The 20674-nt window shown below is 44.4% G+C and overlaps 2 protein-coding genes across 4 annotated transcripts; one reads left to right on the forward strand and one right to left on the reverse strand.

Moving 5' to 3' along the window:
• Nucleotides 1-375: 375 nt before the first annotated feature.
• On the reverse strand, nucleotides 376-8865 carry LOC138192600 (uncharacterized). Of its 3 annotated transcripts, XM_069140101.1 has the most exons (9): nucleotides 8741-8865; nucleotides 7639-7729; nucleotides 7322-7496; nucleotides 5622-5767; nucleotides 3882-4058; nucleotides 2872-2988; nucleotides 2641-2727; nucleotides 1522-1669; nucleotides 376-1300 (listed from the first exon to the last, which is right to left on the reverse strand). In XM_069140101.1, the coding sequence occupies exons 1-9, from the start codon at nucleotides 8752-8754 to the stop codon at nucleotides 1281-1283; spliced, it is 975 nt and encodes a 324-aa protein (XP_068996202.1). In that variant the 5' UTR covers nucleotides 8755-8865; the 3' UTR covers nucleotides 376-1280. The 3 variants fall into 3 exon arrangements, with proteins under 3 accessions (XP_068996202.1, XP_068996201.1, XP_068996203.1); XM_069140100.1 differs by having other exon boundaries at nucleotides 376-1669; XM_069140102.1 differs by lacking the exons at nucleotides 2641-2727; nucleotides 2872-2988 and having other exon boundaries at nucleotides 376-1669.
• A 2383-nt stretch (nucleotides 8866-11248) lies between these two features.
• Nucleotides 11249-20008, forward strand: LOC138193116 (solute carrier family 35 member E2A-like). The gene is made up of 9 exons (XM_069140936.1): nucleotides 11249-11507; nucleotides 12116-12517; nucleotides 13060-13195; nucleotides 13609-13736; nucleotides 13964-14084; nucleotides 14160-14213; nucleotides 14298-14370; nucleotides 15277-15422; nucleotides 17340-20008. The coding sequence occupies exons 2-9, from the start codon at nucleotides 12238-12240 to the stop codon at nucleotides 17605-17607; spliced, it is 1206 nt and encodes a 401-aa protein (XP_068997037.1). The 5' UTR covers nucleotides 11249-11507; nucleotides 12116-12237; the 3' UTR covers nucleotides 17608-20008.
• Nucleotides 20009-20674: the final 666 nt, after the last annotated feature.

A 20674-nucleotide genomic window follows, 5' to 3' on the forward strand; every position in this document is an offset into this window, starting at 1 on the left:
GGCATATATGAGATCTAAATATGAAAACAAAACATGATGCGCAATGAGAACAATTTCTATTTTATGCCAAGCATCTTTTTTTTTGCTTGGCATAAAATCTACACATTTTTTTGAATTAGTAGTTATTTTCAAATGTTTACGTTACCAGTGAAGCTCACTGTTAAAATGTCATTTTGAACATTAAATATCATCGTGATACTTTAGAGGATCCTGGATTACATATCTTTGTCACAAGTGTTTGATAACCCCGCTTCAGTCGATAAGGTACGTGGACATCAGAATTTTTTTTCACTTCCTCTTTTTGGTATCGGCCCTCCACCGACAGTCTGGCTCTACTTTTTATGGAGCATTAATCCAAAAAGAAATCTTGTTTTTTTTAATATTTTATTAAGAACCTGGGATGAAAAAAAAATACTCAAGTGTATTAAAGTGCAGCAAAACATAAAAAGAAATCTGTCAATACAAATATTCCAGTGTTAGTAGTAGCGGTAGTCCAGAAACGAAAATGACAAAATGTAATTAAGAGATTTTAAAAGTTACTTAACTCTGATTATAATTTACAGGCAGGAAACATAAAAGTAATATAGGAGCTAAAAAGTTCCTCTGGAAATGGAGGATGTTGACCACTTAAAAAAAAAAGAAAAAAGAAATTACAAGCACCTTGACGATATTACAATTCATATCAGAGTACAAACGCTAATTAAAAACGCTTCTGAATTCAGTCTACGAAGGCGTCGGATGTAGTTTTATCCAGAAATGTTTGAATGCGCTCTCAGACTGCGACCTGGTACCAACGACTCCACACGCACGTCAACACAGTCGCAACACATTTGGAGTTGGTCGGACTCGGACCTCCGTCGGGTTTAAATCTGGACAAGCGCGACCGCTCCGGAGGTCAAAGTTCAGTCGGTCGGAGGCTTCAGGCGGGAGCGGCACGGGAAGCACTCGTCGTGAACCTGAAGCACAATCGAGGCGACGCACTTTAACAGCGGGAGTGAACGCGGACACCGAGGACGGCTCAGATATCACGACCCCGACGGGCGTCCACATCTAGATCGACGTTAATAACGAGAGTCGTTTCCACCCTGTAAACGGGCACACAGGTGAAGATGAAATACACGTGGACAGTAAGCAGCACATGAGGCTAAATGAATGTTTTAAAAACAAAAAAAAAACCACGGGAGGCGATCCTTTAGTTCGTGGCGGATGCAGGTCCGAGCGTCGGTGCCGGAGCTTCTTCGCGTCGATCGGTCCTCGGTCCGAGACCGCGTGACGGCCGATCATTTACTGGAGGCGAACACTGCAGGAAAAACAACGACGACGACGACAACAACAACAACAACAAACTAGTTTAACTGCAGCATTTTTTTTTTGGTCCGAAGCTGTCGAGGAGACACGAACCCGCCGAAGGTCAGCGGACCTCGGAGACGCCGGCTTCGGACGCCGCCGAGCTCGTTCGTGTTCTCCGAACGCGCGGCGGCGAAAGTGTTGAAAAGCGCCGACGTGGGACGGGGAACTCACTTCTCTCCCTCAGGCCTTGTCCGAAGCTCTGCACCAGTCTGATGAGGCCCCACAATAAAACCACCTTGATGAGCAGGGAGATCAGAGCCCCGGTGACGGCCGCTGCCTCCAGAGTGTACGAGTGGTCCTTGAACCACTTTTCTACGACCTGAAACCAAAGCAGACCGCGTTCATTTCTGAAAGTTCATGGAAGAAGAAAGAAAAAGAAAAAAGATATATTGTTCTTTGTTGACACCTGATTACATGGAGCAGATGTAACTTATCAGACGCTTATTTGCTTATTTCGTAACGTTGGATACGCGGTCCTGTTGTATTCCGGGTTTTGATCTCGTCTTGTTGTCAACAACAAAGTCAACGGCAGCCCGGTTCTACCAACAACGGTTGTGTTTGCGTCTAAAGTTAAGTAAACACATTTGAATTGTATTCCTCGGCGTCGTACAGCTTTGTTGTTGTTGTCCAAACGCTGTTTGGCGGCGCCGCCGCGCTCGGCCACGCGCACGACGCTCGTGACCGAGAACACAAACGCTGCGCTTCAGCGGGACTGAATCCAACAACCTGCCGCTGTGACGGCGGACGAACGTCGTCCCCCAAACAAAGGCTCCGCTTTCACGGGTGATTCGTGTTCGTTAAAAACGACAGGTTTCAGGAAGTCACTCAAACTTTTTGTTGTTTTTGTTTTTGTTTGAAGTTATGCAGCTACACAGCTGTGTGACCTGTTTTTAACAAGCTGTCTTGTTTATCTGCTGGATCACACGGAGTTCAGTGTTTGCTTTGAGGAAAGACTTTGCCATGGAACTAATGTCTTTGGCAAACTGATGACTGATTGATTGATTGATAGAGAGATCGGTACTTTATTAATCCCCGACGGGAAATCTTTTTCACTACAGCAGCATTTATAGATACAGGACAGCAATAAAATCACAGTGGAAACCAGTAAATATAAAAATGCACAGCATATACAGTACAGTATATATATATATATATATATGTTTTATATTTAAACAAACAAGAAACACAGACAACAGTGTTATTGTTGTGATGGATTTAACCAGAGGTGAGTGATTGTAGTTTTATTTCAGACGCTCACATGGACTCAGAGAAACGTTGTCGTCAGCCTACCGTGTACATCAGATAAACAAAGAAGGCCACTTCAGGGAGGTTCTGCGCCATGAAGACCCAAACTAAGACCTTGACCTCCTTTAAAACCTGAAACACAACAAGCGGTTGCGACAACTGACTTTGAGAGTTTGAGCTCAACACCGAAGTGCACCCTGCGTCACGTTGCGCCGGGTTCACGGCGTCGGCGTGAACAGACGACGGAGGGGGGGGGGGGGGGGGGGGAGCGCTCACCGCCACGGCGCCCACGGCGGCGGTCAGACAGGCCCAGACCACCCCGACGGCCAGGATGACGGTGTTGGCAGCAGACATGGCCGAGTCCGTCGTCGTGATCAGGATGCAGAGGCACAGCTGAAAAGTTCACACCGACGACTCAGCGTTAACGGAGCCCCGCCCCCGCCCCCCCCCCCCCCCCCCCGCCGCCGCCGACGACGACGACGAGCGAGCCGACTTTAAAACTTGGAAAACCGCACGCGAGGCTTTCAGTAGGTCGGACATTTTGTAGCGGCAAGTGTTCGATGAACCACCGGTTCTCAACTGGCGGGCCGCGGCCAAAAATTGGGTCGCGGAGCCATTTCAGAAGGTCGTGGACAAGTGAGCGTATAGCAGCTGTTGTCATGACATGTTGACATGATGTAACTTTCATCGTCACTTCACTGGTTTTGCTCTCATTAGAGTTTCTGTCAACGAATTTGGGATTCAAGAAGTCTGACTTTTAATTCTGTGTTTCAAACAGTTTCACATCGATTATGTAGATAATGGACGGATGTTTTTTTTTTTTTTTTTTTTTACAAATGCAGGTCCTGTGTATTACTGCACTGTTTTCTGCATGAAATGAAAAAAAAAAATGAAATTTAATGGATCAAAAAATCAAAAAAATCAAAAAAATTGGGGTTGTGACTTTATGACTACGAAAAAAAAAGATACGAGGTGAAACGGGGTGAGAAAGACTACGATAAATACCTGAGGATAAACGAAGCAGCCAACAACAGAAGCATCATTCAACCTGACATCTGACATAACCAGAAAAACGGGATCTCTTTCTGTTCTCGTCGCCACACAAGCTTCATTCTCTCCACCATCATAACAAATGCCTCCGCACAACCAGTTCAGTCATTCGCCGAGAGACAGTTGTTGGAAAAAAAAAAACAACAACAACGATACAAAACCAAGGAATTCCTGCCGTCCGCACCGAGGAGGCCGCCCGCCCGCCTCGTTTGCGTTTTGCAGGAATAAACACGTACCTGCGCCTGCAGGTCAAAGGTCACCATGGAGAAGCAGAGGTTGAGCAGGAAGTACTGCTCTTGCAGGCTGTCCAAGGCCCCGCCCACACGGAACGCCATCATGTTGGGCCTCCGGATGAGCAGCGAGGTGCAGCACACGTGCACGACGCCCACGCACACGATGCACACGAACCGGACCTGCAACACGGAACGGGTCCGGAGGGTCAACACATCCCATCAGAGGTCGCTGCAAAACGAAGCGTCGTTAATCTGAGCGAGCAGCACCGGGGGGGTCAAATATTTACCGATGACATTTTTTTGGGGGGGCTTCGTTACGTCGACACGTAAACGATTATTAACCGGACGAGGTTCGATGGTGACGTCATTCGTTTTGCAATTTAGCCGTAAGCCGACGTACTGGAGAGGAAATAGTGAAACTTTCAGCGAGGCGACGGCGCTGAATGAGAAGTCGAGTGACCGCTGGAGTCATGAACATTCACCCTGAGGGTCGCAAGTATTCGTTCGCTGTCAGGACACTTTACTAAAAAACAAAAAACAAAAAAAAAAACTGTCAACGTCGTAGAAGTCATTATGATTCATCCTCTGAAGTGTCTGTAAAAAAAAAATAAATAAAAAAATGAACCAAGTTATCTGGTCGATGTTGAGATGTTTCACTGAACGAAAAGTCCAGCAGTCACGAGGACTCATAATTAACTGCAAAGTGAACATCTGTCCGGCGCTTATCGTCCAGATGTTCGGCCCGCACCACGCGGGCCGCACAGCCCCGCTGCTCCAAACGGCGAGCGCGCAGCGTCTCGGGTCGGAGGTCGTACAGGACACGTCTGCAAATCTTTTACCAAACGGGAGAAACTCGTAAACCTACGGAAACAAGACAGGAAGCAACGAGTGACGCAGCAGCTCGCTGTACATCCAAACATTCAAGCAGGAGGTTTTGAGTGAAACAGCAACTGGCGGCATCCAGTCCGACACTTGAAGATCAACGTGGAGTTTAACAGATCTCCGGCGTGTTTACAGCCGGCTGATACAAACGACAACAGCGACATCTAGTGGTGGAACCGGGACTCCTTTAAACGGGAAGAAAACGGGAGTCCTTTTTGACTGCTGCCGGTTTAAGAGAATAACGTTATTACAATATTAAATTAAGTTACTCTCCAAACATCCTGACTGTCCTGATACGACCTCTGAGCTCATTAAGATGTTGACAAGGTCATGTGACCGTTGCACCAGCTCAGCAGTTCCACGTGAGGTTGTTGAAGCTGTGCAGCCTGAGAGGAAGACGACTCAGAAACGCTACTCTGCGCTGGAAAAAAACAAAAAAACAAACGATTCCACCTTCTCTGCATCTTTGCAGTAAAATAACATTTAAATATGTTTTAATTTGCAGTTGTTGTCTGAAAGTAAACCTCAACTTTAGGCCGGTCTAGCAGCGCGGTACTCCGAGTCGGCGTGGCCGGTCAGTCTGATTTAAACGTGAGCTGGTGACGGCTGCTCTTGATAAACAACATGAAAACAGCACTTTGATCATACTAACGTCCCGTCACGCTGTAAACACGGTGCCAGGCTGTCCGAACACGGAGGGACAGTTTAAGTCAGGTCTGAGCTCAAGTGTTGTGACAGAGTGTCCGTCATTATTATTATCATGGATGAGGTTCCTTTATCGTGATTGTTAATTGTAAACAGCCCCCGAGGAGTTCAGACAAACCACCCATCATGCAGCGTGATGTTTCCGCTTCCACCCACCAGCAGCTCCTGCTTGCCCTTTGACCCCAGCACGGAGAAGTTGACCACCGATCTAATCATGACCCCCAACACGCTGAGCACGAAGGCCGCCAGCTCCTGTCGGTTCTCCTGCAGAACCCCGCGGCTGATGTAGTAGATGCAGAACACTGCAGGGGACGAGATCAGCAGAGCTTCATTCAACACGGCTCATTTCCACCCTGCGGCCACACTTTCATGTTTGCATTTCCATAAGCAGATGTTTCAGTTTTTGTTTCCAGTCCATCATCTTGTGCCTGTCTGGTATTAAATCCTTTATAATGCCGTGTTCATTTCATTTCTTCTGCTCATCATGGTTTGTTATATTATTATGTTACATTTGAAGAGCCGCAGCCTACAAGTTTCCCCCACTGTGGATTTATTTCTGGATGATCTGTTTTATGAAGCATTTAGTCAATAACATTTGCATATATATAGTTTTATTTAAATGAAAAATAAAAGACCAAACGACATGTTTCTGTTGAATCAGTTTCTTTGCAGCTTTGTTGATCCAATTTCTCCACCGTTTAAAGTGTACTGCATAATAAAACATAATAAAACATCACGTAAACATTAGAGTGAATGCAGACCAGCTGCTTCTCTTCCACTATTCTCCCCACTTCTCTTTAACGGCAGTAAGAAATAAAATATGAACAACTGTCAAATCTTTATTAATCCATGAAGGCAACAGCTTTATGCGGTTTCAACTATATTCAGGATTATATTTACATTGAATTCTGCCTTTTCTGTCCTGATGAGTCACATCGGTGGGTAAAGACTCCGTCCGGTTAAAATCCAGTTGTTAACTGTGTTAACGTGTGTGGTTTTTACATGCTGCAAAACTTAAGAGTGAAATAATCAGTCCATGTTATTGCTGAGCATTTCCACTTTAGAAGAGCGGTGACAGCGTGACAGTCTCAGAAACACAGATTCACACATCACAAATTTAAGGAAGAAATCCTGTCTGTTTTTCTATTCATAGACCTGAATGAAGGCAGAGGTGGGAGGTGGCGTCTGAGCCACTTTAAAGGCATTTGGACTCAAGAGTGTTGAGTTTTTAGTGGTTTAATTAAAGCCGAGAGAGGAAAGAAGAACCCAGTTTAGTTTGTAGCTGTCTACATTTACCGCTCTTTTGTTTTTCCATCTGATCACCATTAATGTGGGAGGCACAGTAATGAGACCGACAATACAATTTATCATTTTCTTTCAGGCTTTCAGAATATTTGCGAAACATATTCATTCAAGCATTCTGGTTTCCCACAGTCAGAATAAGGCGTTCGAGCTTGTAGGCGACTGCTTTTTGCGTTTTACTTTTCGTCAATGTCGGCATTTCTCTGAATCACTACCGAGAAGTTGGAGACTGCAAAATGAATATGACCCGTAGTAACCACATCGAGGAGAAATGCACCTGGTTGCGAAAAAGTGGAATTCTAATTTCAAGAAAAGAACGCCCCAAAATGAAAAGTGTTTGGAGAAAATGAGGAAGTAAAATGATCTGGGAGAAAATGAATCACCGGCACCAACAGAGTGGCGTCGGTGAGCTGTTGCATTCGTCCCTTTCACAGATTTCATCACATGATTACTTAAAGACAACTTCTGCTTTTGATCATCCGTGTGGTGTGACCGCCGCTTCCTGAGGACACTGACAGTAAGTCCCTCCTGCTGATGGAGCGGTTAGTACTCACGTATTCCAACCAGCTGGATGAGAGACACGGTGAAGTTGTCCTCGTCAGACACGTCCGTGTCCATGTGCTGCTTGTAGATGCTGGTGACGGTGAGGCCGAGCAGCACCAGCAGAGACGCGATGGTGGAGCAGAAGTAGAGCTTCAGCTGGCACGACAGCTCCGACCAGGGTTTTATCTGCCAGGGGGGGGTGGAGGTGGAGGTGGAGGGGATAGAGTCAAAGACCAAACTCACAACTGAAAACATCTCCAGAAGTACGAGAGCTGAGAAACTTTACAATCTTTTTTTTTAAGTTGGGATAGAAAGTGCAGCATCTCACCGGTCCACATGGTGTTGGGATCAGTTCCTGGTGTCTCGGCCTCAAGTTCGGAGACACGAGGTCTGGTTGCGGCTGGTTGCCCAACAAAGGACTGAAAAAAATGAGCATGAGACACACATGACCAACACAAAATCTTAAGAAGTGTGTTGCCAGTAGATTGTCATTTTACTTTCACTCTGGTTTTGATAGACATGTTAAATGGGTAAAATATATACAAATTAGGGCCGAGTGATATATTGGTATTTTTAACATGTCGTTCTATCGGGCAATATATCGTAATGTGGTGATATGGTTCTTTTCCAGGTTTTAAAGGCTGCATTACAGCAACGTGATGTCATGTTCAGTCTTACCAGACTATCCATCTACTTTTGAACTCAGTCATTGAATATCACTGACGGTTATTTACAAAAAGTCCACTCTGTAAATCATTTGTGAAGAAAACAGTGCTCATCCCCACGGCGTCGCTGCAACATCAAAATCAACGTATTTGGCCCAAAACATTGGGATTCATGACTTTCTCCACGCTTAATAGTTAAAATAATAATAATTACTATTGCCCTCCACACATGTTCACACACTTTAAACCACACGAAGCAGCTCCGTTAGACAGAAAGGGATCAAACCCGACAACACTATCCTGCAGCATTATGAACTCAAATAACATTAGATGGCCGGATTTCTGGGATTTCCACATTGCAGGGTTGATGAAAGAGGTCTTTACGACGCGTGTTTTTCAGTGTCTTTATTCATGTTTTTTCGTGCAGCTTGGCACATGTCCAGCTCGTTTAGGACGTGTCCGTGGGAGGGACAGGAGCCTCGGACAGCAGCTGACGCTCAACAAATGAGCCATAAACTGTTCATAAACTCGTACTTCCGGTCACATGAAGTCATCGTGGCAGTTCACGTTTCATTTAAATAATCTGTTGTTCGGTAAATTAAATTGTGTGACTTTGTTAAAACAGGCTGAACGACGTCGGAACAGATTTCTGAAGTTTTGTTGTGACATTTTCTCGCGACGCAAACAGCTGCTGTTGTCGTGAAAAAACAAAAAAACAAACAAACAGCCAACTTTTAAGAAATACATCTACAAATGAATGCTGACCTTATCTCGTCCATTTCCTTTGGGACAAGCCTGTCGGACCCGGAGTTTACATGCCTGCGACGTTTCTCCGCGTCTGAACCTCCAGCGACACAACTTCACTTTCACGTTTCACAGCATAAACAGGAAGACTGTGACCGCCCGGCTTCTTCTTCTACGGTTTTATTGCGCTCCAGCGCGCTGCTGCCCCCTGGAGGACCACAAAGTAACAGTCAGGGGTTAACTCGTCCAAAAAAACAAAGGTCACATTTAGTGTTACTGAAATCCTTCATAAAAATGAACTACCTGTCTGCTTGCGGGCTACAGGTAGAGCGGGATTAAACTGTCGATTGGCAATTATAATGATAACGAAACGATATTGACATTTAAGTAGGATAATACTCGTGCAAAATACAGAACATTTCATTGTTGGTTTTTTTTTTCATTTGCAGCTTATTTTATACATTTCAATCTGTCATAATTTTGAGTATCTTTAATGTCGGGGGGGAAAAAAAGGGTTTTCCAACTTGTTGTCTTTTGAAGCTAACAGTTCTACCAAAGAGAAATTTCTCCTCCAAATTTCTCATTTATTTTAATTTCAACCGGGCAAAATGATTACATGTTAGAAAAAAAACAAAACATAATCATTTTACAACCATTGTGATTAATCTAGTGATAAATCTACTTCCAGTGATGACAATGAGCAGCTACCACAGTGGAATACTATGACTTGATTTATGAGTATTAATTTATAAAGCCACACAGCCATGCAAACAGCAGCCTTTGAATGTCATTGATGGCAGAGGAGTTAACTGAAGATTTATGAAGCTCACTGAGCACTTTATTAGGAGCACCACCGTAACACTGGGCTAGGCCTCCCTTCGCTTAAAACACAGCCTCAGTTCTTAATGTCATAGATTAGTTGATCAGAGATTCCGCTGCGCGTTGATTTCTGCAGATGCCTGAGCTGTACGTTCATGCTGCCGATCTCCTGTTCGACCACATCCCAAAGGTGTTCTGCTGAATTCAGATTTGGTGCCACTGAAGTCCACTGAACTCATTATCATGTTCATGAAACAAGTTGGAGATGACTTTAACTTTGTGGTGCATCATCTGGCTGGAAGTAGCAGTTGGAGGCGGTAAACTGTGGCCATGAGGTAGACATGTACACAGTCTGCAACAATACTCAGCAAGACTGTGAAATTGAAATCATAATTGATTGGTGTGAAGCAGGTCAAAGTGTGCCAAGAAAACTGACCTCGCAACATTACGCCACCAGGAACAGCCTTGACTCTTGACACAAGGCAGGTTGTGTCCATGTAGTCGTGCTGTTACATTATGAATTCATCTGTAGCCTCAACACAAATGGACCAGACCAGGCTGTTTCACTGCTCGTTTCTGCTCAGCACTTTTATAAAGAGTGGTTACCTGAGGCCTTTCTGTCAGCTCCAACCAGTCTGCTCATTCTCACCCGACCTCTCGTATCAACGAGGCATTAAACTGACACGTCCTTGGAGTGCTGTTGTGATTAAAATCCCAAGAGATCTGCAGTTTCGCAAACAGGCTACTCAGACCAGCCCATTTAGCACCAACAATCATGCCAGAGATCACATTGTTTTCACATTGGGATGTTTTGATGGGACATTAACTGAAGCTCCTGAGTTGTACTTGCAGGTTTTTATGCCTTTTAAATGCGTAATAGACCCTTTTCTTTGCGGACATTTTGACTTGTCATTGTACAGTAATCACAGCAGTATAAATGAAGGCGTGATTGCGTTAAGTGTCCCGCCCCAGTAAGCCATAATTGTGAACCATGCTGGAATGCAGCCATCATTAATACACCAGTGCATTCAGATTCAGATTCAACTTTATTGTCATAGCACAAAGTACAAGTACTAGGACAACGAAAAGCAGTTTTAGCATCTGACCAGAAGTGCAAAAGAAAGCAGTAAAAGTGCAGTGCAGTGTGTTAGATAAATAAAGTATAAAAAGTATAAACAGTATATATATATTCCTTATTAACCGGGTTACAGGTGTTCCTAATATAGTGAATGTAGAATCATTTCCACTGCCCTCTACTGGTCTGAGTCAGGAACTACAAGACAATAAAAACTACAGCTGGCCCTCCACGTTACAGGAACCTCACACATTTATTATTTTGAGTTTTTACTAGTTTGTTCATTGTACAGTTTAATTGTCTCACCCGACCCGCCCCACAGGTTACTGTCTGGACAGAGAGCATCATTTTGAGCACCGTTTATTTTGTTTCGTGGCAGCTGCGTCTCACCGGAAGTACGTATGTTGTACTATAAAAATAAAAGCACATATATATTTATATTCCAACAGAAATAAAAATTCGGATCATTTCTTTTTAAAAATGGACAAAAACACCTTAAAAAGTTGACCGAGAGACTTCAGATAAATAAACGCGATGTCCTGAACCACCGGGTTAACAATTTATCTTTTAATCTGAAGGCTCGTATTCGTGTCGTCTGGCTGTTTCGCGCTAACGTGACGCTCGGCAGTGATCGGTAGCAGCCACGTCTCTAAGTCAGGTGCACAGCGACGTGAAGCCCTGACACGTTCACCGGTGTGTTGTTTACAGCGCGTGTATTTCGTTATAAACACAGTCTCGTGTCAGGTCACGTGACGCTCCTCTGAATCTCAGGCTGCAGCAGCAAACAAGCAAACAGCGGACAGCTGATGTGCAACTTCCTCCTTTCAGAAAAGTGCGCGGTGTGGCTGCAGCTCGGCTCCACGTTCAGCTCAAAGTCCTCTCCTCTCCAGGGAGGTAAGTGTCTGTCTGTCGACGTGGTGACGTCTCCTTTTCCAGTCGGTGTTTTGTTACCGACCCGCTGTATCCCCGCGGGAGGAGAGCTGTCTGTCTGTCTGTCTGTCTGTCTGTTGTTGTTGTTGTTGTTGTTGTTGTTGGCGGAGCTGGTGATCTGTTATTGTACTTCAGAGATTAATGTGACCTGTCTTCTTCTGATCTCAGACACACACACACACACACACACACACACACACACATGCTCACACACACACACATGCTCACACACACACACACACACACACACACACACACACACACACACACACACACACACACACGTGAGGAGCCCGATGTTCAAGTTTCAGATGCAGAAGTGTTTGAACAGCAACATGATGATGTGATGTTTTAAATCCTGTAAATAGAGAGATGTGACGGGACATGAAGTGACACGTACCGATGACAGATCTCACTACACAACTGTTATTCTGACTTCTGGGACGAAATACACTTTATATAAGAAGAAGCTGTAACAAGTGAAGGGACTGAGATTCCCAACAGGTGGTCGTTTCTTTGCAAAGACACTATTTTTCTCTCCACTGACCGAAGATGATTTGTATCCTTCGCAGCTCTTGCACCGGAGTAAAGTCGACACCGGGACATAAAGCAGCTCTGAGACCGACCCATCAGAAGATGGACTGACTTCCGATCCCCCCTCTTCCGATCCCCCCCCCCCGGGGCGGCGGGCGTGATGCCGGGCAGCGAGCGGCCCGCCGGCCACCCGCTGTGGCGCCTCCTGTCGCCGTTCAGCACCCGGCAGGAGCGAGTGGTGCTGGCCCGCAGCGAGAGCCTGCCCGGGGAGCAGGTGCTGAAGATCACAGTCACGGAGACCACGGTGATCGAGGCGGAGTCTGGGGTCTGGAACTGGCGCTCCATGTCCTACCTGGGCCTCTGGTACTTCTTCAGCTTCTGCACCCTCTTCCTCAACAAGTACATCCTGTCACTGCTGGAAGGAGAGCCCAGCATGCTGGGTGAGGAGGAATGAGATACTTCTGCTGCCGCCGGTGTTAATATTAACTGGGATAAATGAAAACCGATGTTTGGCAGGTCGGATCTCGACGTTCCACTGCGCGTCGCTGCTGATCGTTTCTGACGCACGCCGTGACTCTTTCGGTTAACTTCCTCCCGGACACTAAAATCAGCTTTCAGAGGCAGGAATCTTGTTGGAGATAAAGAGACTATAACTGGTCACGCAGTTAAGAGCAGAGACGTTCAACGGCAAGAGCAGCCTGGCAGGGGGGTCAAATACCTCAATGCCAAGTTCAACACAACTGGTTCACAATGACTGATTATTGATTTAGCTCCGCATCAGACTTTTCTAACAATGTATTTTTCATTAACGCTTATTACGTGTTTGCAGTGTGATGATAAAATAATGTTCACGAAAGTAGTAGTTAGAAGTTAAGTAACTCCGTTAGTGCATGTTGATTTTTGTTGTTTCCTAAAAGTAATGTAAACAAATGGTTGTTGTTTTTTTCTCTGCTGTAGCTCTTTTTGTTGTTGTCTTCTGCAGGTGCCTTTCAGATGCTCTCCACCACCGTCATCGGCTTCCTGAAGATGTTTGTCCCCTGTTGTCTGTACCAGCACAAGTCCAGGACTGAGTACCCCCCCAACTTTATCATGATCATGTTGTTTGTTGGGCTCATGAGGTGGGTTCCTTTCGGCCCGGTGTCACACACAAAAACACAAATACCTTGCGTGAATATGTGGGCGTGGCCATCCAGGGAATTGTTTCTCCTAAATACTAAAAGGGTTTCCAGACTGTAATCACAGCAAAGTAAACTGAAGCTGTTGGAAGTCTCTTTCCAAATCTTTCCAAACTACAAAGATTACTTGCAGATAATTATGTTTAAAACATTTTTTTTAACATTTGCATGTAAAACTAACAAGTCTTTGAGGGTTTTATGAGCGAACACAGTCCTCACAGTTTTGAGATACAGAACGAGTTTAGCAAGTCACTAACTTCTAAGAAAGCAGCACAAACATTATAGTCGATTAACAGATACGACTCCAACATAGTTTTAAGTTCAGTATTGACATCCTGGTCGTCTCCATCTGTCAGATTCACCACCGTCGTTCTGGGCTTAGTGAGCCTGAAGAATGTCGCCGTGTCATTCGCTGAGACGGTGAAGAGCTCAGCGCCCATTTTCACTGTCATCATGTCCAGACTGATCCTCGGGGAGTACACAGGTAAACACACTCATGTACGTCTGTGTGTGGGCTCGGGGTGTAAAGTGACACCGCCTCACAGGACGCGCTTCACTTCTGAAGGAACATCCAACAGGTTCGTTGTAGTCTTTATTCACAGAATCAGGTCCAACGTGTAGATCAGAGAGCTTCTGACGCTGCTTAATCTAAATGTGCTGGGATGATCGGTGTCGGTTCATCGCGCGTGCTGTTTGCTGTCCGACCTGCAGGGCTGTGGGTGAACCTGGCCCTGTTCCCGGTCATGGCCGGCTTGGCCCTCTGCACAGCCACCGAGCTCAGCTTCAACATGCTGGGCTTCTCCGCCGCCCTCTCCACCAACATCATGGACTGGTACTGCAGCTCTTCCACAGCAGCTCTTCCACAGCAGTGTGATGCTTTACTAAATCGTTGTTTCTCTCATCTCAGCCTGCAGAACGTGTTCTCTAAAAAGCTGCTGAGTGGAGACACGTACAGATTCAGGTAAAAGAAGGAACTTTCCTGTTTTGTAAGTGTAAAACTTTACATTTATTTGCACTGAAAACTAATTTAGTTGTTTGCTTTCAGCCCTCCGGAACTGCAGTTCTACACCAGCGCTGCAGCCGTCATTATGCTCATACCTGCGTGGGTGTTTCTCTTGGTATGTCAACACGCAATTGCTGTTATTATTGCAGCTGGGCAGATGTACTTTAAGCCTGTAGTTTCTTGAACGGGACAGTTTCTAGTGGATGTTGGAAACTACAGTAATTTGCAAGAGCTTACAATTTTGCAAAAGTTGCAAAGATTTTCCACAAAAGGAGCCTCAGTAGAAGTTCTGCTGAAGGTATTACAGCTTAAGCCTTCGCAAACAAAACTCCTATGAGCAAGGCTGGAAACTCTGATCATCGAAACCTTCTATTATCCAAACACGGCAAAAACTGAAGGTTTGTTGTTTTATCATGGGAGTGAATAACATGAGAAATGAGTTACAGACAGATTGTTTTGTTACAGCAGGGTATTTTTTGTTATACACATTTTCAGTCATAAGACAGTGCACTTAGTTTTTGAGCATACAGAAAGCCTGCGTGTCGAAGTTTTATTAGTTAAAAAGCATTTAATGCCCTTGGTTTTTTTTTTTTTTAGATCCAGTAGCCTTTGTGTTATTTCACTATTTTGTAAAGTTACATCACTTTTAGGGCTTTTTTGTAACTCTGAGCTGGTTCTCTAAGTTCAAATATTAAAAAAATTATAATTATAACTAAAATATTTCTTTGTTGTACAGTATGCTTTTTAATCATAGGAAGTGATTATTTATGACTCGTTATTAGACACGGTAGTAGTTTTAAGAAATCACAGTTTTTGCAGTCTTGCAATTTTTGCAAATAACTTCAATTTTACTGCAAAATTAATCACTTAAAAGTAAAACACGCAAATTACATTGCAATTTTGATAAAAAGTCTGAAACAAAATCAGATGTGCCTGAAGGAACTGAGTTACAATGTTTTACATAAGACTGTGAGCAGTTTTGTATTGATGTTCGTGGATGTCGGACTCCATCTCGTTGCAGGACATCCCGGTGATTGGGAAAAGTGGACAGAGTTTCATCTTCAGTCAGGACATCATCCTGCTGCTGCTTTTTGACGGAGGCCTGTTCCACTTGCAGAGCGTCACTGCCTACGCACTCATGGGACGCATTTCCCCCGTTACTTTCAGGTAGGACAACATCCGAAGCGGCTCTGTACTTTTGATTTGTTTTGGAACTGATGACTGTGTGTTCCTCAGCCTGGTCACTTCGCCACACAAGAGAATAACTCGGCTGGTTTTGGGTCGGATTCGTCCCTCCTGACAGCCGCGGGGGATTTTCAGATTTGAGGCTGATCTCCACCGAGTACCTGCCCAAATGATCCCGTCGTGCAAACACAATAGGAATGGTACCAACTGGATCAGAGTCTCCCCCGATATCAAATCATAACTATCAAACATGTTTGCTATTTAAAACTTGAAATCCGGTAGTGTGAAAGGAACAGTGAGGGAATATTCAGCAAAAACCTGCAAAAGCCGGTGAGAGTGAGCCGACGGGACGCGTCACCGAGCCCATGAGCCCAGTACTATTAATATGGAACGACATGTCCGGGGCAGCAGAAGGTCGGAGACTGGATTTAAATGTCTTCACTTCTAATGAACACAGGTTTCAGTCTCCTCCATCTGCACACAAATTTACAGCAATGTTAGCTTGTAGCAGTAGCTTGCTCCAGCCCCGTTATAATAATTATAGTAATTATAATAATTATACTGGCTTTCCAACTCACCTCCAGCTTGCTTTGCTTAATGTCTAAGCCCTGCTGACTGTAGTTTATGACTTCAGCCACAGTTTTTTTTCTCCTATTTAGTTTTTTGGTGCAAACATAAGACACGTACAACCAGCTGGTGACGAAGTCACACTTGATCTTGCAAGTTTCTGTGGGATCTCGAGTCCCATGAAGTAAGCACCAAGCGTCTGGCCCTGCTTATTGATTGAATTGTCTGATGTGTGCATTCTTATGATTAGAATATTAAAAACCCGTCGTTATGTCAGTGGTCGCCCACATTTTTAAAATCAATGCGAAAGTCCTTGAAGATAATTGCACACACTTTATTGCGCACTTTATTAGATAAGCCGGGAGATTTTCCAGTTTGCATGATGTAATACAACCTTATCTTAAACAGGAACAGCTGTGATTTTACATACACAGGGAAGGTCTGTTCAAATATCTCAGGCTGATTTATTATACATACTATACTTCTACTGTACTCTACTATAGCGTTGTAAAAATCCTTGACTTGAAAGATTTACACGAGACACGACTATCACATCTGGACCTCAGACTAAACTGGACTGGTAAAGGAGTAGAAGTTCTAAATCAGTGTCGCACTTCTTTTAAGTGCTCTTCTTGATGGACATCCGAACAATGTTCAGGCCACGACACCGCTTCAATCAACATTTCTTGTGACTTTTACACATTGTAAAACTCAAAGAGCAGAGCAGAGCCTGGGGCCACAAAAGGAGGAAACCGAGTCAACGGCACTGCTTATATGCAGTATGTTATGTTCCATGTAAATGAGGTTCCGTTCGTGAAAGCCAGTAAATGAGTGGCTATCGTGGGTCCGTGTAATCATCATGTGGAGCAGAAATGAAGTTGTAGTGGCTCTTTTCCAGGTCCGGTGGTCCCTGTTTTATGTCTTCTGCTGCTGCAGACACGCGTTCACTCCCTCCTACTCTCTCCTGGGACTCTACTTGAATCGGTCCGCCTGCACCTTTCATCTCACCGTTCTCCGTAAACTGACTCTGAAGCGCGAGAAGATCCCAGCAGGGCGTCTTGTTTGTGGGATGTTTGAACCACCGCGTCTGCTGCAGCCATGCTCATGTTGTTCATTGTGATGCGGATGTTTTCAAACTGTGAGGGATGAAGTGTCAGACTTTCTGCTTTAATGTGTCTTGAGTCTGGCTGCGTGCTTTATGGAGAGCGTTGAGTGCAGGCCACATAATGACGTGTCCGGGAAGCCGTTAAATGAGCCGAGGCACCGCTGACTGTGTGTTATTGGATGAATTTGACGTTTGTGCCGGCAGTAACGACCCTCGTCCCTCCGCAGTGTTGCCAGTACCGTCAAGCACGCCCTGTCGGTTTGGCTGAGCATCATCGTGTTCAGTAACCAGATCACCATCCTCAGCGCCGCCGGCACCGGGCTCGTCTTCGTCGGGGTCTTCTTGTACAACAAGGCGCGGCAGATCCAGAGGGAAGCCTTGCAGGCCGTGGCTGCCGAGCAGAACCACAAAGCACTGCTGCAGGACCAGGACTTCCGAGCCTCTCCTGCTCGCCGAGGCCCCGAGGCAGCAATAAAATGGAGTGACGGTATTTAAAAACAAGTCCAGACATTCTGGTCAAAGAGGTCCATTCAGTGTCACGGTCTTCTCTCGCAGTAAACCGTGCTGCCGGGGTCGGTCGGTGTCTGTCCGACCGAGCCGTCAGTCGCCTGTGGAAACACCTAAAAACAGTATTTCTGATCACTTCTTTAAACATCCGTGATCCTTCGTCGTCTTACATCAGTCAGTAAGAGTAGCTCAGGGTGTCGTTCAGCTTTTTCACAGATGTGACCTACGTTTTCATTCCAGAGTGCACTGGATTATCTGTTGTGTGGTTCAGCAGCGACTACATGTACGGTGTCTGTCAATCATTGAAGCTGTAAGACCTAAAGTGTTGTGATGGTGTGATGCACACCGTGTCAGCCGATGTAAAATGTATCTTTTGATTGCATCTGAATATGAGATGTAAACGTGGCCCCGAGGCCTTTTTGAGGTTCGTCCAGCCAAAGCTCAGACTGGCTGTTCGACACATTTTAAAATTATGTGTGAAACTTTTGAAAGCCAAGTACTGCATTCTAGGAATGCTCGTCCTCTTATCATGTACCTGTAGCTTTTTTTTTTTTTTTCCTTGTTTTTTCTTTATAAACTGACAGCACACACACCCAATGCATGCTGGGATGGCAGCCCTGCCAACATGAACAGGAAAAGGGGGAGTAGAATGGACGGATGGACAAGCTGCTGTTGTACTTTCATAATCTGGAAGAAAAATTGTTCATTACAACTCTGGTTGTAGTTGTGCAGCTCGGCCCACTGGTTCTGTCCGTTCATGTCCAGCAGTCAGACCGTCGGAGGGATTTCAGGCGAGTAAAATAAGGTGAAACGGTGAAATTTAATAACCGACTTCCTGGTTCCACTTTGACCTGGTGTACCTACGCAATAACAGATTATTTCAAGTGCATTTCGTTGGCTTTACCTTCCAAATAAAATGGTATTACCAAGCGGCAAACCAGCAGTGACGTCGCCCGTTGGTTCGTGAACGGGCGTTATGAAGCCTCAAGTTTGGAATTTGGCCGCCGCCATCTTGCTCGTCCCGAGTGGTTTTGGAGCCGGTAGTGACCATATTTGGGCGGATCGGAAACCCGGCAATAATAGGTCCCGCCCTCTGACTGCACCACCGGCATGTCAATCGAAAAGACACGCCCCCAAAAACACTTTATTATTTTCAGATGGACCGCTGAAAAACTAATAACAAGGAAGGACTTTAACTCTTGGGAGAAATTGTATTTCTTTTTAATTGGAGCCACACGATGATATTGCAGCTTCCGCATCGGCCTAATTTTTCAGACCCGAAAGCTACGTCCACTTTTATATACAGTCTGTGTTTTCCAGACTATAATTGAAACCGGAAGCTGCGAGCAACAGGTGGGTGGAGCCAGGCTAAACAAAATAACAGTGTTGCTTGTCTGACTGCGTTCTTCTTGAATTTATGTTTATCCAATGGTATTCCACAAATTATGGCACTTCTATTATTAAAAAAAACCCTGAAAATAATGCCAATACCTCAAATAAAAATAGGCATAAGTTGTATTAAACCTTTAAAAACGTTCTCACCACTACTGTAAAATAACCACTTTCGTTTGTTGCCACTTTTAAAACCATTCATGATCACCAGCTCTTCGTGAATCAATGTTTCTCTTTCTGTTTTCATTGAGCCTCATTTCAGCTTCTGTGGTGAGAAGAAAACTTCTTCCACAGATGTCTGTCGTCTATGGGAACACATCAGTGCCACATTACCAGAAAACAAAACCTCATGCTGCCAATGATGGAACATTCACATGAACCTTATTATTGTGACACCGCTGCTTCAGTTGGTCCTATCTGTCCTCCGGTTCAGCGATGAACAAAGTCCATCAGTTGTCTGATGGGACTTATCCGTGTTAATAATTGTCAGTCTGACAGTTTATTTTTTGGAAGTATTTTAACGATTCTTTTACTTTTACTGCAGTTTTTGTGCCTCGAGAAGCAGCCTTTCTTCTTTTCTTCCATGTGCTGTGCCTCCAGTTGTGACACCGAGCCTAACCATAGGAGTTAACTGACTTTAACAAAAAAATTTACATTATAAACATGTTTATTCTTAATGGCTATTTCCTGTTATTGTTTGAGAATTTGTTCCTTAATGCGTCCTTTAAAGAAGCAGGTGTGTGGTCTGATTTAATCTTGATGCCATAAGAATATATCTTTTTTTTTTTTACTAATCTTCCATTTTAAGTCTCTGAAATGCTGCTTAAAGAGACGAGTTCAAACATGCAGACGTTTTCAGTCTGTTTAAAGGTTGTAAAGTGTCGAGATAATTATGAACTGTATGTTTGGGAATGTGCAAATTAATGATGTAAAAAAAACAAAAACAGGATGTAATGATGTTTGGTGGACAGAAAATAAAAATATTTTCTCTTCAGCATGTTGGGTGAGTTTAATGTGACTGTCCTACTTACATTTTTCTTATATCTTAAACACGTTTTTTACTGAGCTTGAAGGGTCATATTTCACCCTGGAAATGCTATTTCAAAATAAAATGTGTTGCCTGTAAACAGAACACCGACATTTTATCACTTAAAGCGGATGTGATAAATGTGTTAGCAAACATGGATGGACGTGTCTGATCATGTGATCACAATATTTACTAATGTTTTGCTTCTGTTTCAGCTATCCACCAATATCAGAGGCAAATATCTGCCTGTGTAGCTACTAAACACACCAGTCTGTTCATCATCTCATTTTCCACTGAGACAGGTGGTGTACAGTCGGTCTGACAGAATTCTCTCAAATCAGCTGCTGGCTGTGAACAACACTGATGAGAGCGCTGAAAACGTGCAGTTGCAGCTTGTAAAACCAAAGCACACTAAAAAAAAAGTGCTAAAAAGCTCCGAAGTGAGCTGAAGACTTGGATGAAACAATTTTCTACCATCTACTCTTTTTTTTTTTAATTGAAAACAGACCAGTCAGCTGGTGCAAAGTATTTTTTTTTAAGTATTTACCTTGCACTTAAAATGAGCCCTTCATTTCTACACAGGCAGTAGGCCCTCGTCAATGGATCACCTCCATGTTGCACCGCCATGTTTCCACA

This window comes from Embiotoca jacksoni, unplaced genomic scaffold, assembly GCF_022577435.1.
Source record: "Embiotoca jacksoni isolate LCO1_2020_lvr unplaced genomic scaffold, fEmbJac1.0.p SCAF_9, whole genome shotgun sequence".
Taxonomy (NCBI): domain Eukaryota; kingdom Metazoa; phylum Chordata; class Actinopteri; family Embiotocidae; genus Embiotoca; species Embiotoca jacksoni.